At 50.6% G+C, this 16,910-nt stretch overlaps 1 protein-coding gene across 1 annotated transcript in view; it reads right to left on the reverse strand.

Annotated features, from left to right (window-relative positions):
- Nucleotides 1–16,247, reverse strand: part of KCNMB4 (potassium calcium-activated channel subfamily M regulatory beta subunit 4) — a 160,926-nt gene extending 144,679 nt beyond the window's left edge. Inside the window, exon 1 of the mRNA XM_086939259.1 lies at nt 15,545–16,247. Coding sequence (XP_086795385.1) covers nt 15,545–15,880 — 336 coding nt within the window. The 5' untranslated portion in view covers nt 15,881–16,247. The remainder of the gene's footprint in view (nt 1–15,544) is intronic.
- Between the last annotated feature and the right edge of the window lie 663 nt (nt 16,248–16,910).

The raw sequence follows: 16,910 nt of genomic DNA on the forward strand, positions 1-16,910 counted from the left end.
TAAAATTGTGGTTCCTCAATTCCCTGTTGTGCCTGACATCACGGCGCTGCTGACTCTGATTCCAGCTACTGCTTCATGGTTTTCGGTGATTGATTTGAAAAATGCGTTTTTCAGCATCCCGATTGCCGAGAAGAGTAGAGACCTTTTCGGTTTCTCTCTTGGTGGACGTAGCTTCCGGTTCAAACGCGCTCCTCAGGGCTACTGTGAAAGCCCATCGATTTACAGTCAAGCTTTGAAGGGCCAGCTAGATGCGTTTAGGTTGCCGGTTGGTGCGGCTCTAATCCAATACGTCGACGACTTATTGGTGGCTGCTGATACTCAGGACATTTGCAAAATTGCTACGGTATCGTTGCTGCAACATCTCTGTGAGTTAAATCACAAGGTGTCACCTTCTAAACTCCAATATTGTTGTCAAGAAGTAACCTATCTAGGTCACTTATTGTCAAAGGAGGGAAGGAGATTGACCCCAGAGAGAATTGCAGCAATTGCGCGAATGGCTGTGCCACAAACCCAAAGAGATGTGCGTGCCTTTCTAGGTATCACGTCGTACTGCAGGCAGTGGATTCCTAATTTTTCATTGCTAGCGAAACCATTGGTGGCTCTTACGTGCAAGGATGTTTCAACTCCTTTACCATGGACGGAAGAATGTCAGAAAAGTTTTTCTGAACTACGTGATTCATTGTGTTCGGCTCCTGTGTTAGGTACCCCTGATTACAGTAAACCGTTCACGTTATATGTTCACGAGAAGGAAGGCTGTGCGTTGAGTGTTTTAACGCAACCTTTTGGTGGTAAGCAACGTCCATGTGCATATTTTTCCTCGACCTTAGACCCAGTAGCTAGAGCATTGCCGAGTTGTTTGAGAGCAACTGCGGCAGCTGCGGTCTCCATCCGACAATCAGCAGGATTGGTCATGGATAATATGCTTACGGTGATGGTTCCGCATGCAGTCGATACTCTTTTGAACCGAACGAAAACTCAGCACTTGACGAGTGCAAGGTTGTCTGGGTACGAATTGACGCTTTTGGCAAGCCACATTCAGATAAAACGTTGTAATGTCCTAAACCCGGCAACTTTGTTACCAATTAGTGCAGAGTCAGATGAAGTAGCAGAACATGACTGCTACTTACGTACAGAGGAGGAAACTAAAGGTCGAGTGGACCTTAAAAACACCCCATTGGAAGACCCTGACGGCACCCTGTATGTGGATGGGTCATGTTTTAAATTGCCGAATGGTGATGTGACTACTGCTTATGCTGTTGTGACGTTGAATACTGTTGTTGAGACTGCGAGATTGAATCAGAATTCTGCCCAGGCTGCAGAGCTGATTGCTCTTACTAGAGCATGTGTATTAGCAAAAGATAAACGTGTGAATGTGTACACCGATAGTCAGTATGCTTTCGGTGTAGCGCATAGCTTTGGACGGTTGTGGCGAGAGCGTGGTTTCTTCACGTCGCATGGCACGAAAATACAGCATGGCCAGCTCGTGAACGATCTTTTGGATGCATTGACTTTGCCTGCTCAAGTTGCAATTGTTAAGTGTAGTGCGCATCGCAAGGTGACGGATGATGTTGGTCGTGGTAACGCGTTTGCAGATGAGATTGCTAAGGAGACTGCCCGGAACCTTAGCACTCGAATGTATGTGACGAGTTCGGTTAGGTGGCCTACAGAATCAAGTATGTGTGAAAATACTATAGAGAGTGTGAAAGCAATTCAGAATGAGGCCACCGACACTGAAAAGATGAAATGGAAAGAAAGTACGGGAAGGTTGGATGCGAATGGTTGCTGGATTGATTTGTCGGATCAGAAAAGATGGATGTTGCCTGATGCGTATGTACTGGCCGTTGTGACAATGGCACACGGGTTAGCACATATTAGCGCGAAAGGCATTTGCAAGTTGTTGGCTGATGTGTGGAAGAATGATGGTATTACGAAGTGTGCTGAACGTCTGGTGAAGAATTGTATGGTGTGTATAATGTACAACCCTGGCAAAGGAACCCCAACTCCCCCTGGCAGTTTTGCTCCTCCTTCGTATCCCTTTGAGGTGATTCAATTGGACTTCATCCATATGGAGCGATGCAATAACCTGAAATACGTTTTGGTTGTGGTTTGCGCATTCTCCCGATGGATCGAGGCCTATCCCCTCAAAGATAATACTGCTTTGTCTACTGCGAAAATCCTACTGAAGGAATACTTTCCTCGGTACGGAATGCCTAGAGTCGTGTGGTCAGATAACGGAAGTGAGTTTGTTGGAAGCGTGATGAAGAGTGTGTGTAAGGGCCTTGGAATTAATCAAAAATTCCATAGCGCCAATCATCCCCAGTCAGCTGGATTGGTTGAAGGGTACAATGGTACCCTTAAACTAAAGCTAGCGAAGATTCAGGCTACGACTGGACTTTCGTGGCCTGACGCTTTGCCTCTAGCATTACTGTCAACTAGGGCGACTGTACACTCCCGAATAGGGCTTAGCCCCTATGAAATAGTGTTCGGCCGTCCTGCGAATGTGTGGGGGGTTCCTAGGCCAGGTATATTCGTTGATCTTGAGTATCCGATGTTGATTGATTACTTACATGACTTGACTGCTAAACTGAGGTTAATTCATCAACAGGTTTACGACGCCTTGCCGACGCAGACGGAGGGTCCAGGCCACCAGCTCCAGCCTGGTGATTGGGTTGTCACCCGTAATTTTTCGCGCAAGAAGAATCTGGACCCCCGTTTTGTTGGACCTCACCAGGTGCTCTTGGCCACGAGGACTGCCGTTCGTCTTGAGGGCCGGAAGAACTGGGTACATGCTACCCATTGTAAGCGAGTCCCTATTCCTTTGTCGGCAGACCCGTGGGTGAGGAAAGGCATTGCGTCAACAGAAGCAGAGACATTGCCGGCGTTTGTACCTTTTAGCGACGCACAGCTTGTTGGTGAACACTCAGCGCAGCAGAAAGCCACTGTTGGAACATTGTCAGCAAAAGACTCGAGACCAAATCAACAAACTGATCAGCAGGACGCTGTCTCTTCAACGGATCCTTTGTTCGACGAGCAGACACGTCCCGGGAAACATCGATATTCTTTGCGTTCTCGCATTAAGGACTAATAAAATTGTTTTCTTGCTTTGCTGAAATTGATAACTGTGATATCCTCGTTTCCCCTGATCAACTTTGAACATTCGTATCATTGAAACTTGTTTTGTACATATATTAAGCTTCTTCCTTGTATCTCTTTTTCCTTCCACAGCTGAATTATTGTGTTAAATAAATACATATTGTGTATTGAGGGCCGTAGGGCCGCGCGCGTACTTCCTTCTGGACAGTAGGTCTTGACGCTAGGTTAAAGGCCGTCGGTTCCTAGGAACTCCTGGGGATTGACTATTGCTGCACAGAACGAAGTGCGTCAAGAAACGTTGCGGACGGTCATAGGGAAATGGCATTTTCGAAGCTGAACGATTTGGAAGGAGCTCAGGCGTATAGAGTCAAACTGCAGAAACTCAGTCGTACTAAATGTTTTGTATTCCAATTGTTTGTTTTGTTTTTAACTGCTTCTGCATTTTTGGCGGGTGGGGTGTATTACACTATGTCTTACTTCTTACTTCCTACCCCTACTCCTACTCCTTACCCTAACATTACTTCTACTGCTTCTCCTCATTCTTTTCACATTTTACCGGAACACGAACAGGCTAGACGTGTAGAATTCCGCAACAATTCCTTTATCCAGCTCCTCCATCAGCATCAGTTAGTGGTTAACACTACTAATTGTTGGGTGTGTGGGTTGATGCCACATACTACGGGTAAGGGAATTCCATATCTGGTGTTACCGTATAGTTCCCAAGGGTCAGCTCGAGCATACCAAACAATGCTTCGAAGCGCACTAGGTTTCCAACCCTCTCTAGAACGTTCCCCCAAACCGGGTCCTACTTCGTGGCAGTGGGTGGTATCGATGGTAATACAGGATTTGGAAGATGAGATCTATGATGCTTTTCTCATCCCTAAGGCAGAGGTACAAGCCTATAGGGCACCGGATAGAGGGGAATATACTACGTTCATTAATGAAATGCAGCTGAAAAGCTCGCCTCCGATATGGGTCGTACCCCACACTGGTAATCTTTGTATCGTGGGTCGTGGTTCGCAAGCCTCACTTGGAGTAAGTGCTTGCACTGAAAGTTACGTTTTGTCAATGTCCCCGATCCCTGTGCTTCTGGCTGCCAAGGGTACGTACTTCATCTGTCATGATCGTGCATATACATGGTTGCCCTCAGACTTCATGGGCTCATGTTTTGTTGCAAATCTGTTGCCTCCGACGTTTACTGTAGATGCCGATTACCATAAGACTAGAGTTGTACGAGGCGTAATTAGCGAAGAGGATACTGCCGGTCAAGAGGCAGGAGACTTTTTCAAGGGTTTCCTCCCGTTTTGGGGACCTATGGTCAATAGTAGGAACCTGAGACATTTGACTCGAGTGGTAGAATCGACAGCTAATGTTACTGCCAGTGCCCTTGGTAATATCACCACAGAACTTCAGGCGGAGAGACTTATGACGTTACAAAACCGTATGGTTTTAGATGTCGTCTTGGCAGATCGCGGTGGGGTATGTAAAGTGATCCATTCGAGCTGTTGCATTTTCATACCTGATAATGCTCCTACTGTCTATCAAGCCATCTCGAAGTTGCATAAAATCTCCGAATCCATACACGTGGATGTAGGGGATTGGACGCTACTCGGTTGGTTTTGGGGCCTGATGTCGACTTGGGGTTGGAAGATTCTGACGATCATCGGGGTTGTGGTAGTGTTCCTGTTCACGTGTTGCCTTTGTGTGCAGTGTGGTCCTGCCTTATGTGGCCTCTGTGCTACAACGTGTATGAGACACCCACCTGTTACCAAGGGGACTCGGTCGGACAGATCTATGCTACAACGACATCTTGATGGTCTGATGAATATCGAATATGATTCCGACTAGTGCTTGCCTACATGAGGGCAAAAGGAGCGTCTGAGGTTCCGTGACAATTATAAGTGGTGTTTTCGACTCGCACGAATATGGTCGAGTCTGGTATCTACGAACCGCAAATGACGAGTTTAGTAAGTGTGCGCAGTTTCGCTGTGCTAACTTAAACCGTTCGTTTGTTACGTGGGCTTTTTATCTGTACCCACGGGTTCCATCTTAGATACGGCATCCATTTTGTCTCTTGCCCTCAAGTAGTCAGCGAACGGACGCTGTCCGCTTCGCGACCCTGGGACTCCCAAGATATGGCGGAAGACACATGTCCTTTGTAAGTGTCTTTATGACGAGGGGGTTGCTGCTGTAAGGCAGATGGCGCCGCTCGAGGCTCATCTTGCCGCACGGACTTATTGTCTCAGCCGTGCATCTCATTAGGCACGTCCCTTTGATGCCTGTATCTCGTGCTCCCGACACCTCCCCCTTTTTACACCCTTTCCGATCTCCCCACTGTCTCCGTCTTCCTCTGCACCTGTCTTCGTTCCTATTTTCGATCTACTTTATTGCTGATTGGAATTTGCTAATGGTGGGAAGATGGGTTTTTACAGTTGGGAACCGCCAAATGTTTCCGCACTTATGTTCTGGACCTTATGTGTTTCAAAGCGACCAAAGCGACCCCTCTGGGAGCTTGATGTGGGAACTGAGTTGTAAACCTTTGTGTTCAATGTTAGCGTATGGGTAAAAACTGTATAAAAGGAGCGATCCACAAAACCAATTTGAAGCAGTCTCCCCAAGTTGCACGTGTTGTACTTGTCGTGACTTCTGTGTTCCCTGCAGTAAATAAACCTTGACTCTTTGACGCCGAAGGAAGTGTCCCGTGTCTCTGTGACTTGTACGCCGGAACAGGTTACCCACGAAGGTTTCAGGTGTTGTGCCCTGGCACCGCTGGGTCCAAAAGAACCCAGTCCTTCAATGGGGCGCCCGAGTGGATGGTGCTCATGGGCTTGATAGTGTCCTCGGTGTTTACGTTGGTCCAAGTAGTGAGGAGGTCATGGTTGGTGGGTCTGGTATGGTGGGGTTAGCCAGGTTTGTTCGAGGATTGAATCTGTTGTGGTTGTCGGTGATCTCGCGGAGGAAGAAGGCAGCAAGGGTGTCGCACAGGGCTTCTGGCTGCAGGATGTCGTTGGTGCAGGAGCTGGGGTTTGAGAGTTCCTTAACGATGTTGAAGAGCTCCTTGCTGTTGTGTGCGTTGTTTTCTAAACGGTCTTTAAAGGAGGCCTTCTTGGTGACCCTGATGAGGTGGTGGTGGTTGCAGATGGAGTCTTTGTGCGCTTCTGAGCGTCTTTTCTTTGTGCCAGATGTTTTCTAGTTAACGACAGGTGCGTTTGGAGGCTAGTAGTTCCGGGGTGAGCCAGCTGGCTCTCTGGCTGGTGTCTCTGTTGGTGTGCTGTCTCAATGGGGCTAGCATGTTGGCGCAGTCTTCTATCCAGAGTCTGAGGGTTCGGGCCCCCTCCTCGGGTTGGTTGGTGGGTTGAGTATGAGGTGTGTTTGTAGAGGTTCCTTGGTGACCTTGCCCCAATGACGTCAGGGGATCTGCAGGGCGCGGTGACATATGGCGGGTTTCCGGAAGGTGAAGTGCACGCAGTGGTGGTCGGTCCAGGTGAGTTCGGCAGCGTGACTGAAGGCAACGTGAGGGCTGGAGGAGAAGATGCCGTCGAGCGTGTGACCGGCGATGTGGGTCAGTGTTGTGACGATCTGTTTCAGTCCGAGGGTAGCGAGGTTGTCAATCAGGGTGGAGGAGTTGCTGTTGTTGTTGTTTTCCAGGTGGTAGTTAAGGTAGCCGAGGAGGATGTAGTCGTTGGAGGTCAGTGCATGTGTGCTGATGAAGTCGGCGATGGAGTTGCAGAATTGGGGGCGGGGTGTGGGTGGTCTGTAGAGGAGGGTGTTGGCGTCGTACCGGATGCGGTCTTCGTGGATGGTGCATGGTCCAGGGGTACTGGCGCTGGGCTAGGTCCAGGCACAGACGGGCACAAATGGGCGCAGACGGGCTTGCCTTAGGTGCACCCTCAGCGGGCCAGCAGCACGCCCGCTGCGCGGCCTCGCATGCGGCTGGCATTTAAGGGGAGGGAGGCTCAGTTGGGAGGCAGGAGGAGGGGCGGCACGGCCAACAGGCGCTGGGGGGGCAGTCCGCATGGGGCAGCGGGGGGAAAGCAGGGGAAGTGCAGGTTTCGGGGGCAGGGCTAAGGGATGAGCGTCGAGGCAGCAGGGATAGGGGGGAACAGGGCAGAGGAGCTACACAGGAAGGAACCACAGGACCAGGAAACTGTGGCAGGAGTGGTAGACAGCGACCAGGGGCAGTCATGGCAGTCCAGGGCAAGAGGCATGGGAGCGTAAGAAGCAGGCTGTCTTCAGGAGCGGCAAGGCGGCAGAACCGGCACAGGAGCTGCGGCGGGAGGGGGAGCGACCTACCAGGACGTCAAGGGTCGCTGATGAACTATTGTGACACAAATTAGGTGCAAACCCTGGGCTAAGAGAAAGCCATGTGATTTTACGACATGTAACAGATGTAAATTCTACAAAATTACATGTCTTGCCATTGACAGTTGGGCGAATGTCTGCAGGTAGATCTTTGAACGAGAGAGAGAGAGAGAGAGAGAGGGAGAGAGAGAGAGAGAGAGAGAGAGAGAGAGATTTGCATCACATCCCATGGATGGTTGCATTGGAATGCATATGTACAACCATGGAACATCTCTTTCACAAAAGTAGAGCAAAGCTACTTTCAAATGCATATCAAGATTTGCACTGGAAAGTAAATGACACTGTGCGGGGTTTACATCGTTTTTGTGACACAAACCTGGAGCACTAGAGCTCACACCATGCAGCTCAGATCAGACCTGCACCACGCCCTGGTATCGAAGAAGTGAGAGCACATGATAAACAGGTAATAGTTGAGGTCAAGACGCGTAGACGAGAACTGTGTAATCAGCAGGTTACTTGTAAAAAGCACAGTGAGATAGCTCGACGGGCAAAGTGCCTTGCAAATCATATGTCCAACTCATTGGTGCAACAGCAGGGGCTGAGGTCCATTCAAGGCTAAAAAGAGAGTGCCTCCGAGTAGTAGAATGATAAAAGTCGTTTTTTTTTTAATTATATGGTAAGCCTTTAACCTGTTGAATGCAATATAATATCAAAACACAGCCCCTGCTCCCCTTCCAATAATTACGAAAATTACAGGGGAAAAAGAGAGGATTTTATTACACCCTTTCCCTCTCTCTTCCATTCACAAAAGATACTTTTGCATTGTGCGTGTGAACCTCCAACTAGTTGATCACAACAAAAAAGAATGAAAACCTCTGGTCTCAATGCAGACAACGAGAGTGTAATGTTTTAAAATGTGGGTTTAGCTCATTGACAACCACTGATGCAGGGTCGTGCATTCATAGTGACCCACAATGCTCTTGTTTTCGCTGCACCGAAGGATGCAGAGTCATGCACGCCCAGTGACCAATAATGATCTTGCTTTCGCTGCATACCTCGTTGTAGCAAAAACAAGAGCATTATGGGTCACTGGGCGTGCATGACCCTGCATCTGTGTTTATTAATGAGCTAAACCCTTGTGAGGCCATGCACGCCCAGTGACCCATAATGCTCTTCTATTCGCTGCACCAAGGGATGCAGGTTCATGCACGCCCAATGACCCATAATGCTCTTGTTTTTGCTGCACTTAGGGATGCAGGGTCATGCACGGCCAGTGACCCATAATGCTCTTTTAACTGCACCAAAGGATGCAGAGTCATGCACGCCCAGGGACCGGTAATGTTCCTGTTTTCACTGAGCAAAGAGATGCAGAGCCATGCACTCCCAGTGACCCATAATGCTCTTGTTTTCACTTAGCTGAAGGAGGAAGGCCATGCATACCCAGGGACCCATAATGCTCTTCTTTTCACTGCACCAAGGGATGCAGAGTCATGCACGCCCTATGTCCCATAATGCTCCTGTTTTTGCTGCACTAAAGGATGAAGGGTCATGCACGCCCAGTGACCCATAATGCTCCTGTTTTCACTGCGCTCAAGGGATGCAGGGTCATGCACTTCCAGTGACTCATAATGCTCTTGTTTTTGCTGCACCGAGGGGTGCAGGGTCATGCACTCCCACTGACCTGTAATGCTCTTGTTTTGATGCACCGAGGGATGCAGGGTCATGCACTCCCAGTGACCCATAATGCTCTTGTTTTTGGTGCACGGAGAGATGTAGGGTCATGCACTCCCAGTGACCCATAATGCTCTTGTTTTTGGTGCACGGAGAGATGTAGGGTCATGCACTCCCAGTGACCCATAATGCTCTTGTTTTTGCTGCACCGAGGGATGCAGGGTCGTGCACACCCAGGGACCCATAATGCTCTTGTTTTTACTGCACCGAGGGATGCAGGGTCATGCACTCCCATTGACCGTTAATGCTCTTGTTTTTGCTGCGCCGAGATGCAGGGTCATACACTCCCAGGGACCCATAATGCTCTTGTTTTTGGTGCACGGAGAGATGCAGGGTCATGCACTCCCAGGGACCCATAATGCTCTTGTTTTTGGTGCACGGAGAGATGCAGGGTCATGCACTCCCAGGGACCCGTAATGCTCTTGTTTTTGGTGCACGGAGAGATGCAGGGTCATGCACTCCCAGTGACCCATAATGCTCTTGTTTTTGCTGCACCGAGGGATGCAGGGTCATGCACTCCCAGTGACCGATAATGCTCTTGTTTTTGCTGCACCGAGGGATGTAGGGTCATGCACTCCCAGTGACCCATAATGCTCTTGTTTTTGCTGCACCGAGGGATGCAGGGTCATGCACTTCCAGTGACTCATAGTGCTCTTGTTTTTGCTGCGCTGAAGGATGCAGGGTCATGCACTCCCACTGACCTGTAATGCTCTTGTTTTGATGCACCGAGGGATGCAGGGTCATGCACTCCCAGTGACCCATAATGCTCTTGTTTTTGGTGCACGGAGAGATGTAGGGTCATGCACTCCCAGTGACCCATAATGCTCTTATTTTTGGTGCACGGAGAGATGTAGGGTCATGCACTCCCAGTGACCCATAATGCTCTTGTTTTTGCTGCACCGAGGGATGCAGGGTCGTGCACACCCAGGGACCCATAATGCTCTTGTTTTTACTGCACCGAGGGATGCAGGGTCATGCACTCCCATTGACCGTTAATGCTCTTGTTTTTGCTGCGCCGAGATGCAGGGTCATACACTCCCAGGGACCCATAATGCTCTTGTTTTTGGTGCACGGAGAGATGCAGGGTCATGCACTCCCAGGGACCCATAATGCTCTTGTTTTTGGTGCACGGAGAGATGCAGGGTCATGCACTCCCAGGGACCCGTAATGCTCTTGTTTTTGGTGCACGGAGAGATGCAGGGTCATGCACTCCCAGTGACCCATAATGCTCTTGTTTTTGCTGCACCGAGGGATGCAGGGTCATGCACTCCCAGTGACCGATAATGCTCTTGTTTTTGCTGTGCCGCGATGCAGGGTCATACACTCCCAGGCACCCATAATGCTCTTGTTTTTGGTGCACGGAGAGATGCAGGGTCATGCACTCCCAGTGACCCATAATGCTCTTGTTTTTGCTGCACCGAGGGATGCAGGGTCATGCACTCCCAGTGACCCATAATGCTCTTGTTTTTGCTGCACCGAGGGATGCAGGGTCATGCACTCCCAGTGACCCATAATGCTCTTGTTTTTGCTGCACCGAGGGATGCAGAGTCATGCACTCCCAGTGACCCATAATGCTCTTGTTTTTGCTGCACCGAGGGATGCAGGGTCATGCACTCCCAGTGACCCATGATGCTCTTGTTTTTGCTGCACCGAGGGATGCAGGGTCATGCACTCCCAGTGACCCATAATGCTCTTGTTTTTGCTGCACCGAGGGATGCAGGGTCATGCACTCCCAGTGACCCATAATGCTCTTGTTTTTGCTGCACCGAGGGATGCAGGGTCATACACTCCCAGGGACCCATAATGCTCTTGTTTTTGGTGCACGGAGAGATGCAGGGTCATGCACTCCCAGTGACCCATAATGCTCTTGTTTTTGCTGCACCGAGGGGTGCAGGGTCATGCACTCCCAGTGACCCATGATGCTCTTGTTTTTGGTGCACGGAGAGATGCAGGGTCATGCACTCCCAGTGACCCATAATGCTCTTGTTTTTGCTGCACCGAGGGATGCAGGGTCATGCACTCCCAGTGACCCATGATGCTCTTGTTTTTGGTGCACGGAGAGATGCAGGGTCATGCACTCCCAGTGACCCATAATGCTCTTGTTTTTGCTGCACCGAGGGATGCAGGGTCATACACTCCCAGGGACCCATAATGCTCTTGTTTTTGCTGCGCCGAGATGCAGGGTCATGCACGCCCAGTGACCCATAATGCTCTTGTTTTTGGTGCGCTGCTATATCTTGTGTCTAGTCCACATTAGAAAGGAATTTGTACACACTTCGAATATTATATTTTGATTTTTCGTGATATTGATAATGTTACGGTTGCTGCGAGATTACACTGGCCATATCCACTTGAACATGTAATGTATAGTTCGAATGGATACGCATGTAACAAGCAATGGCAAAGCCAGTAGATCTGGCTTTACCATTTGACTATGCAAACAGATGCGTGCATACATTCTGTTTACTTGTGCTACATCCACAAACACTGCTTGCAGTTTTGAAGCTAAAACTATTGGCTTTGCAGTGCTAGAACCAAAAGTATCAAAAAAAAGTTATTCTTTCTGTATAGAACGCGAGCGGGAGATAAAGAACTGCCTGTTACAATGCGATGACTGAGTGTACTTTTCAGTGTAAAATAGTCCCTTCTGCGTCGTCCCAGAAAGCGGAATCGCTCACCACACAGCCAGCTGAATGACGTGAAAGAGTCATGTTCCCCTTGCTGGAGACAAAGCCTCCGTATGTGTATTTTAATAGATTGTTCATAGTAGGTATGCAGACAGTTGCGCTGAAAAGACAGACCCAAAAAGGCTCTGGGTGGGAATGGCCTGGGACCTGCCCCAGGCCTCATGTGAGGGGTGTGTGCAAGCAATCATAAATGCCACCTCAAAGGTCAAAAGAAATCATGGTGCAGGCGACACTATCAGAACATACATTGGTATAAAGCACAAAATAAGGCGGCTCTGTAACCTTCATGTACTTGGAATTCATTCAGTTTGGATGCTTTTAAAAACGATGTTGTATTGTGTTATATATATGCAATAGTAGTGTTCACATACAATGCTCCATCAATACTTTGCATGTTTGTTATTTTAGAAAATGTTTGCTTAAATGTTATCTCTGATTTCACAAAGCTCTGGAGCGGTCTTGACTTTGTCAAGACATACAACACAAACCTAAAGGATTGTTTTTATGCCCTGTGGTAACTGAAGATGCCCAGAGTTGATGTGTTTGGCCCGAGTGCAGTTCGGTACATTCCGAATAGTCGTAGAAAAAGTCCGATTCCAATCTAAGGGCCTGATTTAAAGTTGGAAGAGTAACGCCACCACAAACATGGCGGCCATCCTGTCCACTATATAACAAGTGCACTATACCCTGTGGTACTTGTTATTGGACAGGCGGGATTTGACCGCATGGCTGTGGTGGCGAATCCTACCCACCAAACTCTAAACCAGGCGGGTTCTGAAAGTGATGTGCTACACCGTTTCTTTACGGCTGGGCTCGCTTATTTGGTTACACAGCTGTCCCCACGCTCTTTAAACATGTTTGCCAGCAGGGTAGGCCTACCGCTGCTCCTAAGCCCTTGGGTAGGCTTTCTTAGGGTCCACCAAGTGGCGTGCCAAGTTAACCTGGGCATCTGTGGGCTGTGCCACCCTGGAGGATAAAGGTAAACACAACAAAAAAAAAAAAAAGCCGATGCTAGCGGCAGCGGGCCGCCAGGGTGGCTTCTGCTGCCTTGTGGTTAAACGATCATTCACCTCCATGTTACACACACGAGGCCAGACCGCGTGACCCAGGAGTTTGTGGAAGCAGCCACTTCACTGCTGGGTGCGGCTCTACAACGAGAACTACGGGCATCACTGGGCACCCACAATGGCGCTTGTATATAAATATGCCTCGACTACCCTCGAAACACGGTTCATCTCGGCACATATAGGCTCTGCTAGTTCACGCGAATTCGCACATAAAGTTGGAGATCAAGCTAAAAGCCCATGCATTTTAAATATCTAAATTTAGTTTAATATTGCTTGCAAGGTTCATTTTTGTTTATTTTTAAGGGCAAACGTGCGTGTACACAGATATGTTCTTTATTGTACGTTTTTAGTACTGCCTGTGCAAGTTTCTGTTTTCCTCTGGACTTTGCCCTGTGGTCATTTGAAAGTGTCCGTTCAAGACCCCTCTCTTTAGATGTGAACTTGAAGTGTTTCCTGATGCTGTTACTTGTAGTGAGGATGAGAAGAAGTTGTGTTTCTTTTGGGTTATGGTGTGTGTGGCTCGTGCAAGGAAGGGATGACAGGACCTCTGGGTCTGTGGCCGCAGGCAGTGCATCCGCTGCAGGGAAGTTTAACTGAGCTTTTCTTTATTGTTGTGTGTGTGTGTGTGTCAGGGTGCGGGTGTATTGTGGATGATAGTGTGGAATAGGTGTGTGTTTGCATTCTGATACAGCCTTGGTGTTTAACCGTGGGTGTCTATATTGGCCTCTGGGTGTTTATGAAGCTTTGGCGTATTGTTTGAATATCAGTGCAGGTGTGTTTGACTTCTTTTGTTATAGTTCATTATATCTGGTCTTCGTTGTTAGAGTTTCTGTGCGATTTGTTTCTGCTGATGTTGTGTTTCTTGTAGCGGGAATCCGTCTTTGTGTTACAGCATGTCTTTTTGTAATGTATTCTCTTACCTAGTAGGACGGGAGAAGTACAGGAAATAAATAAATATACAGTGTGTGCGTGTTTATGTCCGCACGCGCTGGTGTGCGCGTATGTCTATCATACTCCGAGGTCTTCGTAGCTGGCCCGGTCGGCCCTGGCTGTGACATCATCGACTTCTGGGCCAGCCCAGCCTCCGTTCGTTGAAGCTGGTTCAGGTGAGGGCTGTGGTGAGGTGCGGAAACCAGCTTAGCTCCTGGGAGTCGAGTCGGGGCCTCCTGTACCTGCCAGTACGCCTCTCTTCAGGTATACCGCCGCATTAGTGTCTTCCCCAGTCTTTCTCCACACAGCAGCACGGGAGGGGCGGGGAGCGCGGGGGTTTTGTGTTAGTTGCATCCACTCTGATGCACTGGGGCTCTGCCGGGGACAGCGGCAGCAGTGTATAGTTCTGTGCTACGGGGGGCGAGGACTAGTTTGTAATCCCCCCCCCCCCCAACCCCCTTCGCCACACGCAGATACAGACCGTACTTCATCAACGCCGATGGCCTGCGGTACCGTCGTGTTTCTCCTTGTGGCCCACTCTTACAGCACAACTAAGGACACTTACAGAGAAGCTGAGCTATAAGCGCTAAAATGCAAAGTACAACTAAACTTTTCACCTCAGGTCAGCGGGGGAAGCTGCGCCGTGCCGCTCCCCTTACTCTCGCACATCAGTTAAACTGCAGCCCCCCGACTGACTCTGAAGAGTCAGAGCAGGTCTGCACCGGGCGAGGGGGTCTGCAGCCCGTACCTGGATCCGCGGGTGTGCGCTGCACCCCGACCAGGGAGAGTGACAGGGGCTCGGAGTCAGGCCGCTGTCGGATTCACAGCGTTTCCCGCGCTGGTTTCAGCACTCCCGCCGCGGACAGCGCCCGGGTTTACTGTGTGCGCCTGACGAGGGGACCGGGCGGTCTACAGAAGCCGGGCTGCTGCAGGTAACACAGCCCGCCCCGCGCAGACAGCGGGGGGAGGCATGGGCGCTGGCAAGAGTCAGCATGTGTGCCAACTGAAGTTTCTTGGAGCGCAGGAGGCCGAGGTGGCTGTGGGTGACCGTACAGCAGCGACGCAGTGACTAGCAGTGTTTCAAGGGGGCAGTCAGATGTTGAGGGGACGCGGATTCCCGCTAGAGTCAGTGGGGTGGACTTTGTACCATACAATACAGAGGAGAGTGACAATTGAGCTGGGTGGGTGATGTGGTTTGTTGAACGATTGCAGACCCCGGGCTCGGGGGTACAAGTGCAGTTGGTGCGCTCGCCCGGATTTGTGGCGCCGAGAGCTGATGGAGTGCAGACGCACTTATTCTCGTTGCAGTAGATGCTGAGGGCTCGAAGAGACATATGCGTGTGGCTCTGGTGCTGAAGATCAAACAGCTTGTCATCCAGGGTGCTGCAGACCAGACAGGCAGAGGGTGGGTATTGCAGAGTGCAAGAATTTGGCACAATGGAAGAGAAGTTAGGAAGGGGGTTGCAGATAACTCACTACACTTTTTGGCGCTGTGCAGCAGGGAGGAGGTGGTGGTACAGACTCACACAGGCCCGTGAGACAGGGGCAGCACATCCGACAACGCCGGGGGCACCTAAAGTGAAGAGCGCAGCAGGTCTTTCTTTTTTGCCAGTGTCGATGCTGAAGATCACAAAGCTGGTGCAAATGGAAGCTGCAATCGCCCCTTCTCTCAGCTTATAGCACAGGGGTGAGGGAGTACCGCTCAGTTAGTCCACCCACCCCCCACCCCCTTACCTTGGGGTTGGAGAGCAGCTGCTGCTCGTCCTGGTGCAGCAGAGCCCGGGAGCGGGACGCCGAGTTGTTGACGTAGATTTGCAGGCAGGGGTAGAGGGCGGTGCCCCGGCAGCCCGTCCCGCAGGTGAAGGTGCACTCGAAGGCCTCCCCCAGCTCCTCCACCGACAGCACCGTGCAGTTGGCCGCCGTGCCCCGCAGGTCCTGGAGCGCCGGGCTCAGCCAGCAGAAGCTCAGGATGAAGAGAGACACCACCCCGCTGAGGATGAGGAACAGTCCCAGGCGGATGCTCTTGTCCTCCGCCTCCGAGTACTCGTAGGTCACCCTGAGCCTGGCCATCCCAGCGCACAAGATCACACCGCGAAGCCTTCCCCGCGGGAGCGCCGGGAACTAAAGTTTTGAGCAGCTCCAGTTGTGCGACCGGGAACCAGACATCATCTCACTTTTATAGCAGCATCACCCTCAGCAGCTCAACACACCAGCCCTCCCCAATCAGCACCCTGGCTAACTGCAACAGGAGGGGTTCTCCGCCTCCGCCCCCTCCGGCGAGGAGAGCTGGCGCAGCGCCCGGCATCAACATCTGCCCGCAGCGAGTAAGCTCCTTAGAGAGACAGGCAGCAGCAGACTGGGGGCTCAGGCTCGGCTGCTGCGGGCTGGAGCTCCCCGGGCTGACTGCAGCCACGCGCCAGACGACACCTCCCAGCCCCACGGAGCACGAGACAAGAGAGCGCCTCCTCTCGTCAAAACTGCAAAACGACATGGTGCCTCCTAAAAATATTCCTCTATTCGTTGCAAATCAATTGATGCATAAAGCTTCTCGCCTTTCTGCAGAAGTATGCATGATGGGGGAAAGTGGGGGCGTGCAACCCGCGGCCTCTGACCCGCATAGGCCGGACACGAGGAATTAAGACGCCCTCCCCGGCTCACCGCTCCCACGGACAGCCTGCCCTGGGATTAACTCCTCGGCAGCTTTCCTTCGTGACTTTTGCTGATTTAATCTCAACGAAGCCTTAAAGGAAAATCAACGGCAGAGAAAGTAAAATTGCAATACACCATGTCAGAGAAGGGAGGGGGTGGGTGCTAGCGCCTGGGTCAGCCTGCCTGGCTTCAGGGATCCCCCACACGCAGCTCGGGGTGTCCTTGCCTGGAGCGCAAAAGTGTCTGTGCAGGTCACTGTGTAGGGGGCAGGCACGGCAGAAGTTGGGAAAATTGGCGGGGGGGGGGGGTTTAATCTTACACAACGACACACACTTTTCAAAATGCATCCTTCGACGACTCTCACGAGTTCTTTGTTAGTTGTGGGCGCTACGAAGGGGCAATAGTACGACGAGTGGGCGCTTTCCGAATCTAAAAGGAATTAAATGTTCCA

The sequence above is a fragment of the Lissotriton vulgaris genome, chromosome 1_1 (assembly GCF_964263255.1).
Source record: "Lissotriton vulgaris chromosome 1_1, aLisVul1.2, whole genome shotgun sequence".
Classification (NCBI taxonomy): Eukaryota; Metazoa; Chordata; class Amphibia; order Caudata; family Salamandridae; genus Lissotriton; species Lissotriton vulgaris.